The sequence below is a fragment of the Arachis duranensis genome, chromosome 10, assembly GCF_000817695.3.
Source record: "Arachis duranensis cultivar V14167 chromosome 10, aradu.V14167.gnm2.J7QH, whole genome shotgun sequence".
Taxonomy (NCBI): Eukaryota; Viridiplantae; Streptophyta; class Magnoliopsida; order Fabales; family Fabaceae; genus Arachis; species Arachis duranensis.
The window spans coordinates 79766669-79782839 of record NC_029781.3 but is presented as its reverse complement, the minus strand read 5'-3'; the positions used below and the strand labels follow the sequence as shown (position 1 = coordinate 79782839).

The 16171-nt window shown below is 31.6% G+C and overlaps 3 protein-coding genes and 2 pseudogenes across 4 annotated transcripts; 3 read left to right on the top strand and 2 right to left on the bottom strand.

The window, feature by feature from the left end:
* The first annotated feature begins 3854 nt into the window (after positions 1 to 3854).
* On the top strand, positions 3855 to 4980 carry LOC107472298 (uncharacterized). The gene is made up of 2 exons (XM_052255181.1): positions 3855 to 4020; positions 4388 to 4980. Exons 1-2 carry the CDS (start codon positions 3877 to 3879, stop codon positions 4466 to 4468), a joined length of 225 nt encoding a protein of 74 aa, XP_052111141.1. The 5' UTR covers positions 3855 to 3876; the 3' UTR covers positions 4469 to 4980.
* A 7433-nt stretch (positions 4981 to 12413) lies between these two features.
* On the top strand, positions 12414 to 13011 carry LOC127742555 (30S ribosomal protein S11, chloroplastic-like). Its single transcript, XM_052255180.1, has one exon. The coding sequence runs from the start codon at positions 12568 to 12570 to the stop codon at positions 12982 to 12984; it is 417 nt and encodes a 138-aa protein (XP_052111140.1). The 5' UTR covers positions 12414 to 12567; the 3' UTR covers positions 12985 to 13011.
* A 66-nt stretch (positions 13012 to 13077) lies between these two features.
* LOC127742552 (DNA-directed RNA polymerase subunit alpha-like) lies at positions 13078 to 13775 on the top strand (annotated as a pseudogene). The gene has a single exon (XR_008003896.1). The product of XR_008003896.1 is annotated as a DNA-directed RNA polymerase subunit alpha-like (transcript).
* A 359-nt stretch (positions 13776 to 14134) lies between these two features.
* LOC127742553 (cytochrome b6-f complex subunit 4) lies at positions 14135 to 15145 on the bottom strand. The gene has a single exon (XM_052255178.1). It carries the CDS (start codon positions 14836 to 14838, stop codon positions 14314 to 14316), a length of 525 nt encoding a protein of 174 aa, XP_052111138.1. The 5' UTR covers positions 14839 to 15145; the 3' UTR covers positions 14135 to 14313.
* Positions 15146 to 15148: 3 nt separating this feature from the next.
* Positions 15149 to 15878, bottom strand: LOC127742549 (DNA-directed RNA polymerase subunit alpha-like; annotated as a pseudogene).
* Between the last annotated feature and the right edge of the window lie 293 nt (positions 15879 to 16171).

Genomic DNA, 16171 nt, shown 5'->3' with positions numbered 1-16171 from the left:
CCACACATACACAACCTAAGCCACAACCATCATACCCATACACAACATCTCAAAACCCAAACATCATAAAACAACAAAATATACTAGGGTTGAGAATCTTACCACACCCAAGGTCCAAGGAGACAAGATTAACCTTCTTCTTCAAGAGAGTTGGGTCCTATAACATCAAAGAACCCAAAATCTCAACATTTCACCCATAAAACTCGAAAATAGGGGCTGAAATTTCGAACAGAAAGGTGTGGCTTACCTCAAGATTGGTTGTATGGGTTTTGTAGAGCTCTCCGCGGTGAATGCGTGGCCGCAAACGGGGCGGCAATCGGAGCTCTAGATCAAAAGTTATGGTGATTTGAAGATTAAGTGAGAGAGAGAAGTTGAGAGAATGTTCTTCCCTTCCTCTCCACCATTTCAGCTTGTGTGTGTAACAAATGAGGAGAGAGAGTGCTGAAAACTAGGGCTTTGGTTAAGTTATGTTGGGCCAAGGGCCCACTTTGGGTCCAATTGGCCCGATTTGGCCCGTTCGGTCCGATCTTGGTCCGAATTCTATAAAATTGGTACCGAAATTCTCGTCTCAGTCTCCTCTATCACATTTAGCCATAAGAATCACATTTTAGGCTTTCTAGAATAAATTCTCATTTATGGGTTAATTAACCGTTAATTAACCGGGTTTTACAGAATTTTTATGTGATTTATGTTATTTTAGGTGTTTAAATTGTTAGAATATTAATTTTAATTTGGTTATGTAAGACTTATGAGTCTAATTATATTGTTTAAATATTAACTTAGTAATTATAACGTAACTTTTGAAAAGTTTAGAATTGGATATATATAATATGTTAATGTTGTTATAAGAATTGGGTATTTATTATTGATACAATATTTATTACTGATACAAGAGGATGGTATTCTTTTGACAAAGTTCTAAGAATAGAAGAATTGTGTCTGTTTTTTGTAAATTTAGTTAATTAGCTTGTTAAGGAAAGTGTCCCTTGAGTGACAACTATAGTTGAATTTGAGCCATGATAAATTTAAATATTGTCTTCTAGTACAACTCTAAATCTAACAAAAGATCATTCAGCACAAGTTTCAACACTTCAAAAATGAATTTTTTAAAAAAAAATCAATTACCCCTACTTATGAAAAATCATATGAAATACAATCTCCTTTCCCAATTCTCAATCTATAAGTTAGGAAAAAAATTACCATTCACATTGAGTTTAACTGAACCTACTACAGAATACTTCCACGTCAAAGTAGATAATTTTAACTTGTTTACATAGGAGATTTTATATAAGAGTAAAATCATGACAAAATTTGAGAATCATCTATCTTACATAAAAAAAATCTCAATGGTCATCATTAAAAGTCATATTTAATCACCATCTTTAGACCCACAGAATGCACGCAAAAAGAAAATAGAATTTATTATATTTGTACCGAGGAACATGATTTATTAACAAGTATTAAGAATCAGTTTAAAAATTTTTAAGGTCGAAAACTCAAGATTTTATTGTAAATAGTTTTGACCTGGAAATCAATACTATCAAAGCTTACTGAAAAAGGTCAACAATTTAAAACAATAACCGAGAGATTAGTCCTGAGTCGTTCTCTTAGAATTACAATCGAGTACATAATTATTGGCTATGGAAAAATCGGGAGTTTGTTCGCAATTGACGAAAATTTAAATATCAGAAAATTAAAAATACAATTAAAAATTAAATGCCAAGGATATTAAACTAAAAGTAATCAAGGCAATTAACTAGAGAAGAAGAAAGTAAACTTCATTTCTAAAAGATCTTGGCAACGGTTAAGAATCACTATCCTTGTCACTAACCACAACATGATAATTATAAAGAGCAAACCTAATTCATCAACCTCTACAAATTGAAAAAAGTCAATTAGATTTAATTAATTATATTTCACAAGTCTTAACCAAATTATTAATCGAATTTAGTAAAAGATCAACGTTAGTGAAAACAAGATTAATTAACATCTCTAAATTATCAATCAACTTGTACATTAGTAACTCATGTTCATTAAAATTCCCAACCCAAGGCAAGAACGAAAATTTACTTTATGATTAAGTGAGGTATTTCATCAAACACTTGGAAGGTATAAACATAAAGTATTATAAATTATAAGAATTATAAAAACTACAAATACCCAATAGAAGAACTTAACAATAACAATTCAAGTAGGTGAGACTAAAGCATAAAACATCAAATTCTTTAAAAAATATTAAAAATTCAATTAGAGTTCAAGAACTTAAAATAACAAAATAGAAGAAGTAACAAGATGTTCTAAGAAATTAGAGTAACAAAACAAGAAATTATAAATTAAAGCCTACAATTAAGTAAAATTAAAACCTAGAACAAGAGAGAAATTCATAAGAAATCATTGAATTTTAGAGAGAAACTCCTCTCTAAAATTCAAGGACTCAAACTCAAAAAAAAAAAGAAAAAAAGAGTGTATGACAAGCTGTGGTTGATTCTCCCTCAATCAAATCCTCCTTTAAATAATACATCAAAAATGGACTAAATTAGGCAAAAAATAGGCTATAAATCACGAGTCACATGCCTTTTCAAATGAGGCACGAGCTGGATATTATGCGTATGCATGCATAATACGTATGCATATCTGCAACTTCGTTAATTCTTCATTTTTTCATAAAATCTCTACTTTTGCATATCTTTTTCATCTCTTTTCAAGTCATTATTGCCTCCTAAACTTAAACAACTTAAATAAATATATCAATGCATACAAAAAATAAAAGTAAAATTAATTTGACAATTTTTAAAGTTTAAAAAATATGTTTTAATCAATTAAGTACAATTAAAAAAATTCATAAAAACATGTATTTATAAAAAATAAATATAAGTTAAATTGATAAATTTATATTTTTTATTTAAAAATTATAATAAAATATAAATTTATTAATTATCAATAAGAAAATTTTGAAGACTAAAAGCTTGCCAAATAGAAAAAAATCTCACACGGTCATGAATAGAATGGTATCCCCTTTAATGCTAATATATATAATCAACTATTTGCTATTAAATAGGTATACTTACAACAAATGTGTTATTATTCAAAAGTTTCTTAATAATGACTTTGGATTTAAGTTTCGGAAAAGAAATAAGTATTTTATACTATTTTAAAATAATAGGAAAAGTATTGTAAAAACTACCCAAAAAAAAAAAGATAGCGACAACACAATCTGATCTCGTTTGTGTTATCCTAAAGAAATTTTGAATCCTATTTTTCAAGAGTGCTAATTTAAAGAACAAGAAGACTCACTTCTCGCAAAAATGAAAAGAAAATGATCATGCAAGATACCTTTAAAACCAAAAAGAATCCAAGATATATAGTATAAATGCATTCGAAGAAATTCATTAAATTTAATGTATATTTATAAAATGGAAATTTGACCCAAGTAAGAACACTACTAGAAAACTAGTTATTATAGACGGATATTTTTGACGGATTTTATCCCACGGAAATACAGAGAGAATTTCAGAGGAATTTTTTGTCAGAAAATAAAAAAATGAATTAGTATAAATTACAGACAGAAAAGAGAATCCATCGATAATTCCGTCGGAAAAATTAAATTTTTTTCCGTGAAAAATGGTTACAGATGGAAAATCCGTCTGTAATTAAATAGACAAAACAATGCTTTTTATTAAATTATTACAGACGAAAAATTCGTCTGTAATTTAAATTTTTCGTCAAAAATATTGAGGTAATCCTAATTTTATCACCACACTATCGAGCTCCATTCACACTCCTAACCTATAATACAACTTAGAAGATGTGGATGCTGCTATATTAGCTGTTCGTGTAGCTCTTACAAAGGGTATGAACTGGGATGACCTTTCACGTATGGTGAAAGATGAAAAGAAAGCTGGAAACTCTGTTGTTAGTCTCATTGACAAGCTCCATCTTGAGAGGAACTGCATGACTTTACTGTTGGCAAACAATCTTGATGAAATGGATAATGATGAGAAGACACTCCCTGTAGATAAGGTTCTTATTTATTTATCACTTCTTGTTGAAGTAGAAATTCATTTCTAATAACAAGAACAATCTTGTTATGTACTAGGTGAGATCTGTTATTCAACAATAACAAAGTCTTATCCTACTATGTGGGAGATCTGTTATATGGATTCGATTATTAGATGATTATCACGTTCAATCATAAACCATGTCTAAGCCAATAAGTCATTTTTTACTCTCAGATTTTCACTAAGATCCATTAGTTTTGGTTGTCATTTTCACCATCTATTTGGTTTTGTTGATTTTTTTTTCTCAAAGAATATGTGTGATTTCTTCCACCCCACCTCCCCCCTTTTCAATATGTGACATTAGTAACCATATTATGTTTGCTTTCAAGGTTGAAGTTGATTTAGCTCTCTCAGCTCATGCCAATGTTCAGAGGTGGTATGAACTGAAGAAAAAGCAAGAGAGCAAATAGGAAAAGACTATAACTGCACATGAAAAGCCGTTTAAAGCTGCAGAGAAAAAGACTCACCTACAGCTTAATCAGGTTGATATAAATTGGATTTGCATATCTTTAATCTACTGTATATATAGCTAAATAGTTATTGGATTACGATTAGAGAGATGCTGTTACCAAATCATAATACTAGGAATTTCTGCCACTTTGCAAGCTTTTTTAATTCTGAAAAAAGGGAGGATCTTATCCTCTCCTCTGGTAATTTTTCTTCCTATGTGATGAACTTATTTTCTTAATAAATATTCTCCATTGCTTTTATTTATTGCTAATGAATCCATGCTATGATCATGGAATAAAATTATCCTTTTGCTATATCTATGATATTAGGCTCTTCTTTTCTTGCTGTCCTTTTATTGTTTTGGAGGGTGCCTCAATAGTCTTTAGTTTCTTTGTCTAACCCAAAAATAAATAAAATAAATATTTAGATAAAGATAGCCATTTTATCGCTGAATGAGCAATATGTAGAACTGCATGACAAACAAGCTAATAGTCTTTTTCTTTTTTCTTCTCTTGATCATCATTTTATATATGACTGCTTTTGCAACTTTTCATCTATTCTTTTTATCTTAAAATAAAAGACTACTTATGTAATTTGCTCATTTTTTCAACAATATTTTTTTCAGAAAAAAAGTGTTGCCACAATTTCACATGCAAAAAGTTCAATAGTTTGAAAAATTTAATTGGTTCATTAACAATGAGAACTATTTGATTATTAGTGGACGTGATGCCCAACAAAATGAGATGATAGTAAAGCGATATATGTCAAAAGGAGATCTGTAAGTATCTAATGATGTATTACACTACCATGGCTCTTAACTAAATTTTGAAGTTTAAAACATTGACATATAAAAGTTATTGTGTAATGATTAATAATAAGGTTTAAACTCACATTCTTCATATCAAGAAAACTTGAGTATATCTTAAAAGTTAATGGGGTCATCTTGCTAGTTGTGCTCTTTTTATTTTTTGGCAATCTTAATAACAAAAAAAGAGAGTATGGGGCCAGGACTTAAAATTTTGGTGTCTAAGATACAACTGCTTAGTAAAAATCATAGAATTGTTTATTAAACTTATGATCAGTTGAAATTAAAAATTTATACCACATTGTGTACCTACTGTGTATTAAAATGACCCTATTGTTGAACATATACCCAAAACCTACTTAAACTTTGAATAATCTCATCCGTGATGTTGTTTCAAGGAAAACCATAATTTTATTTGGGCTGCATGTTTGTTGATTTCATCATATATTGATGAATGTGCACTTTTGTGTAACAATATGGGAATTCAAAATTGCCTTCCTTTATTTTGTTTTATTAAGTAATCTATAGTTGATGCTTTCCTGGTGAATAGCCATATCCACTTCTATGCGATCTTGCAAACTTGATGGAGATTTAGGGCCCAGTTGGGTAACTGCTTTTTTAAATAAAAAATAAAAAAATTAATTTTTTTATTTCTTTTTTCATTTTCAATTTGTATCTATTTATTGGGTTTCTTGCTTTCAACAAAACAAAGAAAGGGGTCTTACTTTTGTAATATATGATGAAAATTTATCAACTAAAATAACAACAGAAACAAAACTAAGTGCCCCATAAGCATTTTTCATTCTTTTTTTTTGTTATTATCTTATGTATGTGCAGAGGTTCAGATTACATTTTTGACCGAGGGTGATGATCCTAACGATGATGATGTTGTATTAAAGAAGCTTTTTCACCCTAATCTCAAGCTATTAATTGTGATACAAGGTTCAGGTTGTAGATATTACACCAAGGTAAGCTTACTACCAAGTCCATTTGAGAGTGAGTGGCATAAGCACTTGTTTCATTGTTGATTGTGTGCGCAAAAATTCAAAGGCCGGGTGGCATATTTTAAAGTTAATCCCATTGATACAACTGGGGTCGGTGATGCATTTGTTAGTGGGATTCTCTACAGCATTTGCTCATAATCAATGTGGAGCTTGATGCTGCCAATGCAATTTAGTTATCCATTAATATTTTAGATTGTCACATTTTAAGTGTTAAGTGTAATGTTAATGAAAGAGATCCATGTAACATTAGGATGGTCATCTTATTTTTTTGGGTATCTTTTTATTGAGATAGTGAGATATTGGCCAATGATGTTGAAAAATAACATCCAATTTTATAGGTATCATATAATGAATATTATGTTTATCTATATTTTTGGCTTTTTTTTTTTAATTTACAGTGTGTTTGATGGAGGAAATTTAAAAAATAAACCTAAAGTATTCATTTTGCAATGGAAAAATTTAAAAAAATTTCTATTTTACTTTACCGACAAATTAACAAACGGATTTTCTGTCTATATTCAGAGTGTGATGATTTTCCAAGGTTCAAATTACAGACGGAAAATTCGTCTGAAAATCTGTTTGTAATTATAAACGAAAAATCCGTCAAAAAATCTGTCTATAATTACAGACAGAAAATCCATCTGAAAATTCGTCTGTAATTACAAACGAAAAATCTGTCTGAAAATTTGTCTGTAATTACAAACGGAAAATCCGTCAAAAAATCTGTCTGTAATTATAGACAAAAAATCTATCAGAGAGTTCGTCGCCTTCGAAAAATGGAGGGAGAATTTACAGAGGAAAAATCCGTCGGTAACTGGTAAAAATCCGTCGATAATTTTCCAATAATTTTTCGACGGAAAAAAAATTCGTCGGTAAATAATTTCCGATGGGACTTTTACAGAGGGACAAAATCTGTCGGTAATTTCGTCGGTAACCAAAAATCCATCTGTAATAAAGATTAAATCTGTCTGTATTAATCCATTTTCTAGTAGTGAAAGCAAAGCTGAGACCACACATAAAAACTGATGAAGCACATATATGAAGGCAGGATTTTGAGTTTGTTTGGGCGTTATTTTCGAAAAAAAATTAATGATATTTTTTAAAAGATTTTTTATAAAAGCAAAAGTAATTTTATGTTTGGATATCTCATATAAAAAGATCTTTTTATCTATCAATTATGTTTGGGTAAAATGAGATAAAAGTACTTTTTTGTTCATTTATTATGTAAAAAATATCTTTTTTTTTAAGAAAAAAGATCTTTTAAAAAAATATAAATTGTAGCTTTTTTAAAAAATATATTTTTTAATTTTTATAGTGTTTTTAGTTTTACTACTAAAAATTTGTTATACACGGCCATAGATTCCTTACTCCCATTTTTATGTGGGAGTACCATTAACCTACCTAAAAGTAATTATAAATTAAGCCCCGTTTTTTTATCTTTGAAAAAACTAAAAATTAGAAATTGAACCCTATATTTATTAACTTTTACGCTTTTTCCCCTTTTAATTTTGATCCTAGATTCAATATTGTAAGTCATTTGCTCTGACAGGGTTTTGCCCCTCTTTCAATAGTGATTGCCATTGTCTATTCCTCTCCCTCTGTCGTCTCTCTCGTCCGCTCATCTTCACAGTGGAACCCGTATATATGATTTGGATTTTTGAGATGACAAGTCCTTAGCTAAAAATGGATGTGCATGTTGGTTTTGATATGTTTTGTCCTGTCTTGCCTTGTTGATTGCATGAATTGTGGGTAGTGAGGGACCTACATTTAGAGTTTTTTCCGCCCCTTCACTCTCTTGGATTTGATTTGCAATGATTTTACAGGAACTGAAGTGCTGAAAATCTGTATGGTTATGCTGTGGAGGTAGCTCTTGGGCAGGATGAGATTGAGCTGATTGTTGATCCCAGAAATTTTGTCTTGGCTAATGATATTGTGAACCATGTCATAATGGGAGAGAGCTAGACTGGGCAATTCCTGGTCAAGAACAAGATGGGAGAACTGTTCTTGGCGGTGGCAACGAATACTCCTTTCTATGATGATGATGGAAGTTTAGTTGGGATTATCTATGTCTCGAGTGATTCGCGGCTCTTTGGTGAAACGAGAGTTCCGTGCTTGGGTGAAAACAATGCTGAATCAGGTTCAGACTCTAGGCCTCTTAGAAGTAGCATTTCAAATAAACTTGGCCTTGATACTCAGCAACCTCTCCAAACTTCTATAGCATCCAAGTTCTTGAATTTGGTTAGTGCTGTAACTTTCATGTTTCCGTAATTTATACTAGTATAGCATAACATGTCTTGATGTTAGAACCATTAAACAGGCATCAAAGGTAAGTAACAAAGTTAAGTCAAGAATCAGGACAGGAGAAAAATAATGGTGATCGTGAAAGCGGGAGCAGAGGAAGTCATCAATCTGAGCATAGTTTCTCAGAAGTTGGTGTTGCAGACCACAAAGAAGATGCTAATTCCAGTGGAGCTAGCACACCCAGAGGTGATGTGATGCAGTCCCCTTTTGGTATATTTTCTCAAGGTGAGTTAAGATCCCAAGGAAAAAGACTGAAAGAATATGCCGATGATAGTGAAGGAAAATCTATTCACAAGATTATAACATCTAGGGCTGAAGCATGGATTCAAAAGAAAACAATGGCAGGGCCATGGAAAGCAAATGATCAAGAAGGATCGGAGGCAAATGATGTTCGTGTTGCTGTGCCTTTCTTGTCAAATGATCATCAAGAAAATCAGTCAGTTAATTAGAAGCAAGAATGCCAAGGAGGTGAAAGGAATCGCCCTAGAATGAGGCTTCAGGATCCTGGTCCTCATCCATAATAATGATACATGCATAATGCATTATTCTGGGAGCTAATAATGTAGAAGAACTTAAGATATCAATAACAATTTTCTTTTCATAATTTACAACTAGAAGGTCCTTTATTATGTGAACTGAGCATTATTAAGTTAATGGATCACAACATTTCTAGAGGATTGTAAAATAGGGAGATTGCTAAACTTTTGATGGTGATTGGGTTAGTCATTTTATTTTTCTTTAGTGACACCATAATATTTTTTCAATTCATTGGTGGTGATGCTTGTAATTGAGTCTTTTTCAATTGGATTTGATTATTCCCACGGTCCCCAAAAAATATATATATGTAGTCTTTCTATGCAAAAAGTTTGCACCACTACTTAAAAGTTGTACAGCAGATAGTGAAACCAAAAGGGAAAGAAAAATAGTTTTCATTTGACTAGATAGATTAGAAGAAGAAAGTTTCTTATCTTTATAAAAGTGTTGTTACCTTCATTTTTCATTTTTTTCACCAGTGGGAGTTTTCCTTACAGCATTTGCTTTTTGCAATAGCAAAGTTTGTCATATACTATCTACTTTGATCATAAACAGTATCATTATTTTTTCACCACAATTTGTTCTCAATTTTAAGAGGAACATGTTATTATCTTCTGCAGGGACCCACTATAAATCATATTTTTTGCAAACAGGATGGGAAGGTAATAGCAGACTACTATGCCATAGTGATATGTGTACCCAAGAAGGCACTATACAACTTTATACAACAGCTGAGAGTGGTGAGTTTTTACATTATTTTCAAAGCATCTGTTTTGGATTTCATGTGAAGCCTTGTTATTCTGAATGACTCGAATCCAAATAACCCAATTATATTTCGTTTGTAATAAAATGTTAGTCTACATAATGTATTACTACCACTAGCAGTGGCTAGCATTACTACATGGACTTCGCATAAAATAGTGACTACGTGAATTTTCTTTCATCTATGATTCTCGTACTCATTTTCATGTTGATTACATTCGTTTAATTCAAATTGGTGGCAGTGGCGTCCTTATATCACCCTTGACCTACTTTTTTTATGAGAAAACACCAAGATGGCACTAGCTACTTTCTGAACTTGGACTGTAGCCATTTATGATAAATGGATGAAACCTTTTTCATATACTATGGATGCAGAAGCGCATCGACTTCGATGAAAGCTACAAAGTACACCCCCGTTCAGAATTAGAAACTAAAAATGCATTTCTTTGATCTTCATTAATACCAACTTCTGGATTGATATTGGTTGGAAGTTTTGTAGCGAGCAAGCCTATATTTTCCTCCTTTTTGTCTCTCTGTGGCACTTGTTAATAATATGGATAAAGAAGTGAGTTCATTTTCTTGGTAGGCTTTGTTTTTCGTTTACTTCTTTAGTTGGAAAAGTGTAGTTGAAGTTGAAGGTTCAATTGCTATGAAATATAGCTTTGGTGTTGTATTTTTTAACTTTCTATTATATTTTTTAACAATGGCTTAAGATAGATTAATTATATCTTATAAATTCAGGAGATGTTTGAAGTATGCTCTTGTTCATTTTTTAGATTAAATTATAAATTGTATCTATCATACTCAGCAATAATTAGTTACGATAATATATAGGTTACTAATAACTTATATTAACTGATAAAGTAAAGGAAATTAGTAATATAGAATTGTAATATGTAGAAAAAGGATAAATTAGTGTATAAACTAATGAAAAATAGCTTAGTAATTTGTCTTTCAAAGAAAATAGTACAAATATCTAAAAAGATAATTTTTCACTCTCAAATATCTTCATGCTCTGCTTCCACCTTGCTCTTATATTTACAAGCATTCTCTTAGATTACGAGACACAAATCGTTGTACTTCTCTAAAACCAGATCCACGGCAAGTCTCATTCGTGTGGAGTCGTTAATCTGATTAGAGCAACAATAATATAATTCTAATTAGAAGTGTGTTAAAAAAATTGTTGAAAATACTTTGTTATAAATATTACCTGAATATTGAAGTCATCTTGTAAAGTACATTCTCTCATCCAACTGGTCACCCAAACTTTGCTATCATTCCTAAGATATAAAGCATTCAACAAATAGTTATTATATACATATAAGATATAAACTATTGAACTTATTATGATATTCAAAAAAATTGAGAAGACTTACGATCTATTTTTTTGAGTGGATAGGCCAAAAAATGGAGCAATCTACTACAACTAAAAATTTATAATCATAAAAAATATGATCATCTAACATCGCTTCTAAATAAGTTACATGTACAAGAGTGACTAAGAGTACTAGTTACAATAAACGGTTATTTAAATTGTTAAATTGTTAAGCGATTCTAGATGATTGAGTACTGATTTAGAACAAATAATTACCACTTTAATTACGTTCTTTTTACGTTGTTGATGTTTTCCGACACAAGGCAATGAATCCAAAAAGATTAGGCGATGACTTATAAAGTCAACAATAACCAAATACCAATGTAGTTCCTCATAGATAGGGATAAAAACCTGCAATTAACTTTAAACCATTATAAACATTAGAAAAATAAAATAGTATATTAATGGGAAACAAATTGGTCACTTGTACCCTAATGACGTGGCTAACTTTTAGTGTCATATAAGCTCCAAAGAAATTAAAAATAACCTCGGCCGGTTTATATTTGTCGCTTAAAGCATATCGCTACAAACACAAAAATAATTGTTAAATAAAAATATGTTTTCAATTTAACAACTACTTTTGAATTGATAATTTTATACGGGCCTCTGTTCGTAAAATTTGTGAAAAATGTAGATTGATCCGTAGACGAGGTAGAATTCTAGTAATTTGTTCCAATCCAAGACATAAACAAAGACAAGGATAAGGATAATATTTCCACAAAAGCCACAAGAGAGGGCTTTGAATTATAAAGGACTGGGTGCGCAAACAAAAAAAAAATAAAAAAAGATATAGATATTGAAATTCAAACTTTTTTTTACATGAAAACTTAGAAATTATATAATATTCTCTATTATATATGATATGATTTTATAGTAATATTGATTATATATTAATATTTTTGAATATGTGAAAATTTCAAATTATTGAATGAATATAGAAATTCTATTTCGAATATTTCGAAATTTTCTTATATATATAATATATATCAATGATTATATATATATAGATTAGAACTATTCTAATAGAATACAATATAAAAAAGAGATATTAGATAGAGAGATTTTGGGGATCTAAAATTGGAAATTCTATTTTTGTTAGTTGTATATTAACACAAATAGAATGCCAATTTTGAGAATATTAATTCTAGTTTCTAATTAAAAAAAAGAAATATAGTAAAACATCTGTTTTTTTGACATGAAATGAATATATCCATACATCTCAGACTTCCTTTTAGGTTATGAGATAATAATTATGAAATAATAAAAAGATAATAAGATATGGCAAAACCTATACCCAAAATTGGTTCGCGTAAAAATGGACGTATTGGTTCACGTAAACATGCTCGTAAAATACCAAAGGGCGTTATTCATGTTCAAGCTAGTTTCAACAATACCATTGTCACTGTTACCGATGTACGGGGTCGGGTAATTTCGTGGTCCTCCGCAGGTACTTGTGGATTCAAAGGTACGCGAAGGGGAACACCATTTGCCGCCCAAACCGCAGCAGGAAATGTTATTCGAACAGTAGCGAAGCAAGGCATGCAACGAGCAGAAGTCATGATAAAGGGGCCCGGTCTCGGAAGAGATGCGGCATTAAGAGCTATTCGTAGAAGTGGTATACTCTTAAATTTTATACGGGATGTAACCCCTATGCCACATAATGGGTGTAGGTCCCCTAAAAAACGACGTGTGTAATGTAAAACAAAAGATAAAAATAGAAAACATAGAATAAATTTCAAGACAAGAGAAATAAACAATTCAAGGATTTGAAAAAAAGAATTGATTACTATGGTTCGAGAGAAAATTAGAGTATCTACTCGAACACTACAGTGGAAGTGTGTTGAATCAAGAGTAGACAGTAAGCGCCTTTATTATGGACGCTTTATTCTGTCTCCACTTATGAAAGGCCAAGCTGATACAATAGGCATTGCGATGCGAAGAGTTTTGCTTGGAGAAATAGAGGGAACATGTATCACACGTGCAAAATCTGAGAAAATACCACATGAATATTCGACCATAGTAGGTATTCAAGAATCAGTACATGAAATTTTAATGAATTTGAAAGAAATAGTATTGAGAAGTAATCTGTATGGGACTCGAGACGCATCTATTTGTATCAACGGTCCCGGATATGTAACCGCTCAAGACATCATTTTACCACCTTCTGTGGAAATTGTTGATAATACGCAACATATAGCTAACCTAATAGAACCCATTAATTTGTGTATTAGATTACAAATCGAGAGGAATCGCGGATATTGTATAAAAAGACTAAAAAACTTTCAAGACGGAAGTTATCCTATAGATGCAGTATTCATGCCTGTTCGAAACGCAAATCATAGTATTCATTCTTATGTGAATGGGAATGAAAAACAAGAAATACTCTTTCTCGAAATATGGACAAATGGGAGTTTAACTCCTAAAGAAGCGCTTTATGAAGCCTCCCGTAATTTGATTGACCTATTTATTCCTTTTTTACATGCGGGAGCAGAAAACTTGAAATTAGAAAAAAATCAACACAAAGTTACTTTACCCGGTTTCACTTTTCATGATACATTGGCTAAACTAAGAAAAAACAAAAAAGAGATAGAATTAAAATCTTTTTTTATTGACCAATTAGAATTGCCTCCCAGGATCTATAATTGTCTCAAAAGGTCCAATATACATACATTATTGGACCTTTTTAATACCAGTCACGAAAACCTTATGAAAATAGAAGATTTTCGGATAGAAGATGTAAAACATATCTTGGACATTTTAGAAATTCGAAATTGAAAGAAAAGCATTTTGCATAAATTGGAAATCCATTAGGTTTTTTTCATCTTTTTTTTCTTTCTTTTTTATAAAAAAGAAAGAAAAAAAAAGATGAAAATATGGAGTTTGAATCTTTATCTTTAGAAAAATTTAGAAAAAATCTACATACTGAGAGTAGGTTCAAAGATGTATCTAGGGAGTAGTCCTTTCAAAGTGAATTCTCCCTAGATACCCAATATATATGAGATTTTAATTCACAAGTGAATCAATTTAAAAGAGACCTAAAGTTAGGGATTTCTCAATAGGTAATGTTGCTCCAACACCCAACCAAAGGGCTACTGCAGTACCAATCAAAAAGATGGTTGTTGATACTGGACGACGAAATGGGTTTTGGAATTTATTAACATTCTCCAAAAAGGGTACTGTTAATAATCCCGCGGGTACCGAAACCATTAAAAGAACGCCCAATAACTTATTGGGCACTGTACGAAGTATTTGAAATACAGGAAAGAAATACCATTCCGGCAATATTTCCAAAGGAGTTGCAAATGGATCCGCGGGTTCCCCAATCATTGATGGTTCTAAAACTGCTAAACCTACGTTACAAGCAATAGTACCTAGAATAACTACGGGAAAAATATATAAAAGATCGTTTGGCCATGCGGGTTCTCCATAATAATTATGACCCATTCCTTTAGCCAATTTCGCTCTTAATACAGGATCATTCAAGTCAGGTTTTTTTGTTATTGGGATAGGTGAATTCTTATTGATCCATCCTCCGAAAGAACCGGACATGATAATTTTGCATCATCCGGCTCGAGCATCAATCAAACGAACCGAGTATACCTATAGAAAAGTTTATATGTAAGAAAATGGACTCGATTCTGTTTTACGGAGTTACACAACTATCTATTGTGAAAAACTCATTTCTTATTTGTAAATGCTCAACACCCAAGTAGGCTTTCTTAAATTTATAGTGCTTTCTGGGTCATCTCAGACCTTGATATTTTTGCCCCCCTCAAAAAAAGATATCGGGACTTTTTAACATACATTTACATATTAAATTAAAGGATTTACTTGTTACTAATGGAATCTAACCCCTATTTCTTGTTTTTCATTCCCATTCACATAAGAATGAATACTATGATTTGCGTTTCGAACAGGCATGAATACTGCATCTATAGGATAACTTCCGTCTTGAAAGTTTTTTAGTCTTTTTATACAATATCCGCGATTCCTCTCGATTTGTAATCTAATACACAAATTAATGGGTTCTATTAGGTTAGCTATATGTTGCGTATTATCAACAATTTCCACAGAAGGTGGTAAAATGATGTCTTGAGCGGTTACATATCCGGGACCGTTGATACAAATAGATGCGTCTCGAGTCCCATACAGATTACTTCTCAATACTATTTCTTTCAAATTCATTAAAATTTCATGTACTGATTCTTGAATACCTACTATGGTCGAATATTCATGTGGTATTTTCTCAGATTTTGCACGTGTGATACATGTTCCCTCTATTTCTCCAAGCAAAACTCTTCGCATCGCAATGCCTATTGTATCAGCTTGGCCTTTCATAAGTGGAGACAGAATAAAGCGTCCATAATAAAGGCGCTTACTGTCTACTCTTGATTCAACACACTTCCACTGTAGTGTTCGAGTAGATACTCTAATTTTCTCTCGAACCATAGTAATCAATTCTTTTTTTCAAATCCTTGAATTGTTTATTTCTCTTGTCTTGAAATTTATTCTATGTTTTCTATTTTTATCTTTTGTTTTACATTACACACGTCGTTTTTTAGGGGACCTACACCCATTATGTGGCATAGGGGTTACATCTCGTATAAAATTTAAGAGTATGCCACTTCTACGAATAGCTCTTAATGCCGCATCTCTTCCGAGACCGGGACCCTTTATCATGACTTCTGCTCGTTGCATGCCTTGATTCGCTACTGTTCGAATAACATTTCCTGCTGCAGTTTGGGCGGCAAATGGTGTTCCCCTTCGCGTACCTTTGAATCCACAAGTACCTGTGGAGGACCACGAAATTACCCGACCCCGTACATCGGTAACAGTGACAATGGTATTGTTGAAACTAGCTTGAACATGAATAACGCCCTTT